This window comes from Aptenodytes forsteri, unplaced genomic scaffold, assembly GCF_000699145.1.
Source record: "Aptenodytes forsteri isolate BGI_AS27 unplaced genomic scaffold, ASM69914v1 Scaffold736, whole genome shotgun sequence".
NCBI lineage: Eukaryota > Metazoa > Chordata > Aves > Sphenisciformes > Spheniscidae > Aptenodytes > Aptenodytes forsteri.
In genome coordinates, this window is record NW_008794754.1 from 323,375 (window position 1) to 331,147 (window position 7,773).

A 7,773-nucleotide genomic window follows, 5' to 3' on the forward strand; every position below is an offset into this window, starting at 1 on the left:
AATGTGCTGCCATGCAACGAGCCAAAACACAGCCCACACTATACCCAAGTCCATGAGAACTTGTCAAAACCAAAGTGAATGCACCAATGGCACAGTACCTGCTGGTCCTTCTGCTGTTTTTCTATGAGATTATTGTCTACTTCAAGTTGTTCTTCAACAAATTCTTCAGAAGTCTTCTGTCTAATACCAATTGCTGGTGTGATTGGCCTAGGCAAGGAACAAGAAGGTACTTATTTGTAAGGTTCTCCAATTAGTTTTCTTTTGATAGTTCTCATGGAGCTGATGTTGAATTTCTCTGCAATTTTTTTTTAAATGTGAAGCATGTTAGTAAAAAGCCAACTATTATGTGACATCTAAGTCTTACTTTAAAACATCCTGTCTAGACTAAACATTAATTATGCTTTTAGCAAGTAACTTTTTTTTGCTGGTATCAGTCTCTCCTTAAAAATAGAAAATAGTCAAAAGGAAAAATATTTCAGGCATTTTCTCGAGACTACAGCTGGTTGCAGTCACAAAGAACTCGCTATCTCTCTGACAGAGTGGTTTGAATTAGCTGTTGAAAAGTGATAGAGGAGAAAAACAGTGTCTATAATGTTGTGGAGGGACAAATTGAACTCTGACTCAAAATGAAACATAATACAGCATACATGAACATATCTCCTTTCATTGGAAATGTGCTTAGAGCCTTAATTTAGTCACTTACTAATAATTTCTACTGAATATTAAAAAATCCTGGGTTTAATAGAGGTACTGGTTATGCAGCACTTTATTGTTCTTTCTATACCCGACCTCCACCTAACACCACTGTACCACAGATAATCTTTTCGTTTGTCAGTCTGGCTCTGTCTGTTAGCATGCAGCATGGCCTAATAGGATTAGATTTGTAGAGCAAAACTGTTGTTGCTGAGGTCTCAAATTTAGACGATACGCATTTCAGGGAAGTTCACTTCAAACCAACTATAGCCTGGTCCCATAGCAAAAATGTCATGAAGAACTGGAGTGCATTCTGTGCTTTGGTTTCATCCAGCTCATGCTAAGACCACAATGTGAACCAAAGCACAACAAGTGGGGGTGACTGGGAGACAGACTTCAGAAGCTCACTGCTGAGCCAAAAAGGCATATGTGGACAGGCCGACTTGCCCAGAGGTGCTTATGGTCCTGCCGCCTCTTCCCAGCCTTCTGCTCTGGAGGTCCCTGTCTTCCTTCTCTGACCAACTCCCACACAGTTAACACACTAAAACGCACTCATGACAATTACTGTCAGTCTGTACTTGCCTAGAAGTTTGCTGCTTCTCTTTTATACTTGATAGAAGGCTCAGTGTGCCAAACGGCTTCTGCTTCTATCTGCATCAGATGAGGAAAGGTAACAACTCTATGAGCATTTCTTCCATCACTAATGCCAACCTACCCATTCTTGCCTAGCCATGAGCACCCCCTCAGTGTGCTGGTACAACTCCTTTTGCAATGCAGTGATGAACCAGATCAGAGAACTGATCCAAGTTAAAAGTTACATTTCTTCTCTCTCCAGATAATTTTAACAAGGATTACTTCACTGACCTGTTCACTATATAGGCACATAAAAGTTCTTCTTGGCATAGCTGAAGAGGCAGAGCAGGGAGAAGAATGAATGAGCTACTCAGACTGATGCTACCATCACAAATTGATGGCCACTGCAGAAGAAATGATGGCATAACAAAAGATGTTATCTCTCCCTGCCAACTTTTGCCTTACTTCTATCCTTTGAAGGTCATAGTTGCAAAACCAGTTCATTTAAATTGGCTAAACCAGCATCCTACTATATAGAAGTGGATCAACTGCCAGTCCCTAGACCTGTCCAATCTCTGCCCATGCATACCTGCCACTTTAAAGCAAAGGAAAGAGCCTTTGTGTTGCAAATATAACACATACAGTATGTGTACAAGCAAGGAAAACATGCTTTTGTAGCTTGACTGACTGATTAAGATCATTTCCCACCTGTCTTCTATGTTTCCAGTCTTCATCTTCCCCTCTATGCCAAAGGGAGATGGAGGAATCTCCTCCTTTACTTGTTCTCTTTGTTCTTCTTTGACAGCAGAAAAAGTTTCAGGGAAACTCCTTTCTTTTAATTGACTGTTATCTAAGCAGCAGGAAAAAGGTCAATGAAAACAAAGCCTTTATAGAATGAATAAATGAAAAATAAACATCATAAAATAAGTTAGAAATGTTTATATTTTCAACAACATATGCCAGATTTTGATTTTTGAAAACACTTTATAGAATACAATTGAATTAAGTAGGTGGAAGGATGCAGCCCATGAAAAAAAGAGGCTCCTGATCCTCAAGTCTAGTTGCTGGAAGTAAGGAAAGGGCAAATGGTATGATTTGTACTCCTTGCCTCTAGAGATTTGTAATGCTTGGTTAACATGTTCACTGCAGAACATTGCAGTGGAGACACTTTGCTAGACGGTACTGAACTACTCATGTACCTGTAATTATGTGACCTACAAGCCAGTTCATTAAACAGTTTAACAAGCAGTATTTGTACACATGAGACTTTCTAACTGGGCATTTTCTATTCTATTTCACAAAAGTGCAAATTTGTACATCTTCCTATTGAAGCTTACTGGCTATGTTCACTACGACAAGCAGGCTCCCACTTCAGTTACTCTTTTTTCTAAGTGTCAGCTAATGGAGACTTGTTCTTTTAGCTCAAGTTAGGCCTGCCAACTGGAGCAAAAAGCCTTTACTAGCTCATTCATACTACACACTGTTGCTGTAGCCAGGAACTATATAGCTCACTTCTTCACATTAATGCACCCAGTGCTACTGAAGTCCTTTGCAACATACTTAAAAGACTTTCTGGTCCAACAACAGGAATACAAAAGCTTTACATCCTTCCCTCAGCCTTTCCCAGCTACACACCAAAAATCTCCAGTCCAACAGCAGACAAGCAGTGCTGTTTCTGCAACCTTCTCACCTGCCTTGCACCAGAATACGGCTGAGGAGGCCGAGGTGACACAGCAGGTTGATGGCAGCAAGGGACACAGAACCCATGTGTCCCTCCTCACAGTCTCATGTGTGGGGCTATGCTGTCTCCAGAATGCTCTAATAGGAGACGTGCCCCAGCACTGTAATTTTCAACTGGTGCTTCCCCGTGCAAGGCAAGAACAATGTGTCCAAGCAGCTGTGTAATTCACCTTTGTTTTCTTTTCTGTTCTCCTCTTGAGCATCTTGTCTGGAAAGGTTTTTTGTGGCACTCTCAGTACACTGAAGCAATGGCTCGGTGCTTATCCCTTTAAATAAGATTGTGAAGTGTTATACAAGCTGCGGGTACACTCATGTTTATGTTTCCAGCAATAAAAACCCACACTTGTCACAACAGTCAGGAAGGTCTCGGTTCAGCCCAGTCCTCAAGCACACATTCAACTGAAGCATATTTCAAAGGCAACTGCACTGACCAGCTTCCAGTCAGGAGTCAACCTGATGTACTAAGGCCTCTGCACCTTCAAGCCTTAGTTTTACACACGCGAAGCAGGTCTAAATCAGTGCTGCTGTCAAAAAAAGCAGTCATAGCTCCCCCTGTCCTAATGTGTTCTTGCTCTCAGGTTCCTGCTGTCCTCATCCACGCCCCCACCATTTTTGCGGGCAGAAGTATTTCTGAAGCTCTCTGATAAACTTCACTGGGCAACTGACCCAGGTTCAGGTTAACCCAACAAGAAAATAATAGTGCCAGGCACAAGAAGGAGACAAGACTCTTTCAGTGACAGTACTGGTCCTGAGCTAGCTTGAAGAATAAGCAATTAAAGTTTCAATTGTACTACAGGACTGTCTCACGGCATCACAGTCAGGTTTGCTATAAAAGTTCAAAGGAATCCAGGATGCAGGTCTGATTTACATTCTCTTCCCCGTTAAGCGGTTTCATTCCCACTTCTTTTTGTTCCTCTTTCCCCCATTTTGAAATCAACTTTTGATTTCTTGCAAATCGCTCTTTCTTCTTTCTCACTCTTTGGTATCTTCCCACAGAAGACAAGGCTGCAAAGTGTAGCAAAGAGAAGACGCCAAGTAGCAGCTTACATTGTTTTTCCTCCAAACGATGCAACTCCATATCAATGTGAGAAACACCAAGATTGCTGACGAAGAACAGGCCTTCTTAGCTAAAGAAACACATTCTCTCACCTTTAGAAGCTATATCCACTTCCTACATTTTATGCTTCTCCCCCTAAATATAACATACTTCCTACTTCATATAACATGGCTTTTCCAATTTGATGACTTTCTGCTCCATTTATATCTACAAGGCCCAATTTCTCTGTCAGTATGACAGGCAGGATGACTGTGATTCAAAAAGTAAAAAAATCAAGTTTAAAATACTTTAAAAGCTTTTATAACAAGCCACCATAAAAACAAAGCACCTTTCCCTGACCTGCAATAAAATCAGTAACTATCACTAGCAAGGGCAAAAATTCACAGGATTTGCACAACAGCCTTAGCTTCGGATTTCCAGCGCTTTTTACCCACCTGAATCTGAAAGCTGCACTTGCTCTCCTGAGATTTCTGAACGGCTCTCGTTTGGCACGAACAGCGGGGATCTGCTTTGCCAAGCAGAGCGCATTGCCAAGGGAGAGGTCTGTAAGCACTCTGGGCTCTCAACCTGGGAAGAATTTTCTGATGGGAACTGGACAGGAATGAAAGTAGCTGGAAAGCACGGAAGGGGTGGCATCATGGCTACTAGGTGGGAAGGTATCCCAGGAGAAAAGCCTAAAAATAATTACCAGAGAAGAAAAATTAGAGAAGCTTAAGACAAATATTTTGCACCGAACTACAAATCTCTTGCTAAACTGGTATTGCACAAAACTGATGTTGCTTTCATGTTCCCTGGTAGTTTGCATGTTCAGAGTGAAATTATCAAATTCTGCTTCTGTTATTTTATTTAAATTGTGCTTGCTGCAACCATCAGTCATAACCAAAATTATCGCATGCTACAGGGATGCTGAATTAAAGAGAATTTACAAAGCACTCCTGTGTACATAAAACACACATTTCCCCTAGGACTTCTGTTGTGGTTTAACCTGGCAGGCAGCTAAACACCACACAGCCGTTTTCTCACTCCCCCCTGCCCAGTGGGATGGGGGAGAGAATCGGAAAAAAAAGTAAAATTCGTGGGCTGAGATAAAGACAGTTAATAGGACAGAGAAGGAAGGGAAAATAATAATAATGATAAAAGAATATACAAAGCAAGTGATGCACAATGCAATTGCTCACCACCCGCCGACCGATGCCCAGCAAGTCCCCGAGCTGTGGTCGCTGCCCCACGACCAACTCCCCCCAGTTTATACACTAAACATGACGTCACATGGTATGGAATATCCCTGTGGCCAGTTTGGGTCAGCTGTCCTGGCTGTGCCCCCTCCCAGCTTCTCGCTGGCAGGGCATGAGAAGCTGAAAAGTCCTTGACTAGTGTAAGCACTACTTCGCAACAACTAAAACATCGGTGTGTTATCAACATCATTCTCACCCTAAATCCAAACCACAGCACTGTACCAGCTACTAGGAAGAAAATTAACTCTATCCCTGCTGAAACCAGGACAACTCCTTAAGTCCCTTAGCAGGTAAAAGTTAAGTATTGCAAAGTATCACTGAGGCACTCCTCAATGCAAAAGAGAAGAAGGTTTTCCTTTTAGCTCTGGATGGCTGATTACACATTTTATTAGAAGAATTCCAAGTGGAAAAGACGTAAGCAGTTCTGCATAGGGACCGGAGGCCAGGCTCACTACTTCCAGGAAAGAAACCCCTTTATAAGGTTACAAAATACCGGCTCGCTTCTTATTTTCTTTCTCCACACCATGATTCCTTTCTGTCCTGTGACCTGACTTCAACAAGAAGAACAGAGAGTGCCTGCAACTGAAATTGCCTCACCCCCCAGTTAAGGCATTTTTTGGAAGAAGGCTAATCTGTGGATTCAAATCCTGTCTGGCACAGACTCAAAAAAAAAGCCCAACTCGCTACTTCTGGACAGATGCTCTAACCACGCAGCTAGCAGGTGGGCAGAGCCACTTCTGTCTGTGTTACCATGAGACATTAAAATGCAAACCTGTAGTTCAACGAGGTTTTTGATTTGGTCACTGTATTATTTTTTTAAATGCATGGCAATATTAAAGTAACTACTTTTATCATAATAAGATAAATCGTAGCCCTAGTAGTTCTTCATATTTTACCTCTTTAAAGCTTAATGGGACCAGATTATGCAATGTCTTTTGCTACCCTCAACCTACACTGCCTCCACTAACAAATGAAAACTTTCAGTGCAGATTTTGGTCGGCTTTTCATTCAAGTAACCATTTTGTCTGAGGCTTTATATGCTAGCTAAATGTATCTAGATATGTAAATACACCCAAACAGCATCCTATCAATATATTTCTTACTGTATGAGCTTGGTCTTGAGTTCATGGTACAAACTGTACTTGCTTTCTTCAGAAATGTGTCAAGTGATTTACAGCACTGGGGCAGGGGGAAGAGAAATTTGCATGATGAAGCGTAACAGGACCCAAGGCACTTTCCTTCTCACACTGTTCAGTCCTTCCTGAGAACCTAAAGAGAAATTTGCATGATGAAGTGTAACAGGACCCAAACCCAAGGCACTTTCCTCCTCACACTGTTCAGTCCTTCCTGAGAACCTGAAGAAAGTGGTGCAGCCTAACTGTTCTGCTCACAGTGAACCAGTGGAAGTAACAACAAGCATCTTGCTAATTGCAGCATTTGGGCAGGGATTAATGAGCAACACGATTGCGCTGTGGATGTTCTGCTTTGATTAGGAAACTTGGAAGCTGCAGACTGTGTACTTGTTCAACCTGGTCATCGCAGACAGCTTGCTGAGCATTTGCCTGCCATTTCAACCAGACTTCTCTCTGAGGCAAAAAGCACAGGATCATGAAGATTTCATTTACTCAGCCATAGTCTTCATTCTGTCTCTTTCTCAAGCTGTCTCCCTAGTATTCAGCAGTGGCTCTTGACACCTATTTTGCAGTGGCATAGCTCCATCAGGAAAATCGGTACAATGACAGCCAGGCCTGCTGGTATCACTGCTGGTGTGGCTTGGCTTCTGGCTGCGGGGTCGATGATTGAGATCCTGCTTACTGCCCCCAACCAAAAAAACTGATTGTCACACAGCAACAAGTTTGAAAATGAGACCTTCAAACAGATGTGACACTGTGTTCTTTCTCAAGTTTCTTGTTCCCTTCAGTCTCATATTGCTTTGCACTGCTGGCATCATCGGGAAGCTCAGAAAGGTCCCCACAACACAAGCAGACTACCTAAGCTGCAGAATGCCAGGCTTTTGGTGGTCACTGTGAGGGGGGTGTTTGGCCCTTGCTTCCTACCTGGTGCATATACCCCAGTGTACACCTACTGCTTGCGTACATGCTCCGCAGCTCTGACAGCCATACAGCTTTTCAAGTTAGAATCATAGAATCATAGAATAGTTTGGGTTGGAAGGGACCTTTAAAGGTCATATAGTCCAACCCTCCTGCTGTGGGCAGGGACATCTTCAACTAGATCAGGTTGCTCAGAGCCCCGGCCAACCTGACCTTGAATGTTTCCAGGGATGCGGCATCCACCACCTCTCTGGGCAACCTCTTCCAGTGCTTCACCACCCTCAGCGTAAAAAATTTCTTCCTTATATCTAGCCTAAATCTACCCCCCTCTAGTTTAAAGCCATTCCCCCTTGTCCTGTCGCAACAGGCCCTGCTCAAAAGTCTGCCGCCATCTTTTTTAGAAGCCCCCTTTAAGTACTGATAG

General features: G+C 42.7%; 1 protein-coding gene across 1 annotated transcript in view; it reads right to left on the reverse strand.

The window, feature by feature from the left end:
• The window catches only part of LOC103894797 (centromere protein J), a 40,644-nt gene that overhangs the window by 26,894 nt on the left and 5,977 nt on the right, over nucleotides 1-7,773 (reverse strand). The window contains exons 5-8 of the mRNA XM_009274253.1: nucleotides 4,498-4,737; nucleotides 4,214-4,312; nucleotides 1,975-2,116; nucleotides 99-207 (exon numbers count right to left, since the gene is read on the reverse strand). Coding sequence (XP_009272528.1) covers nucleotides 99-207; nucleotides 1,975-2,116; nucleotides 4,214-4,312; nucleotides 4,498-4,737 — 590 coding nt within the window. The remainder of the gene's footprint in view (nucleotides 1-98; nucleotides 208-1,974; nucleotides 2,117-4,213; nucleotides 4,313-4,497; nucleotides 4,738-7,773) is intronic.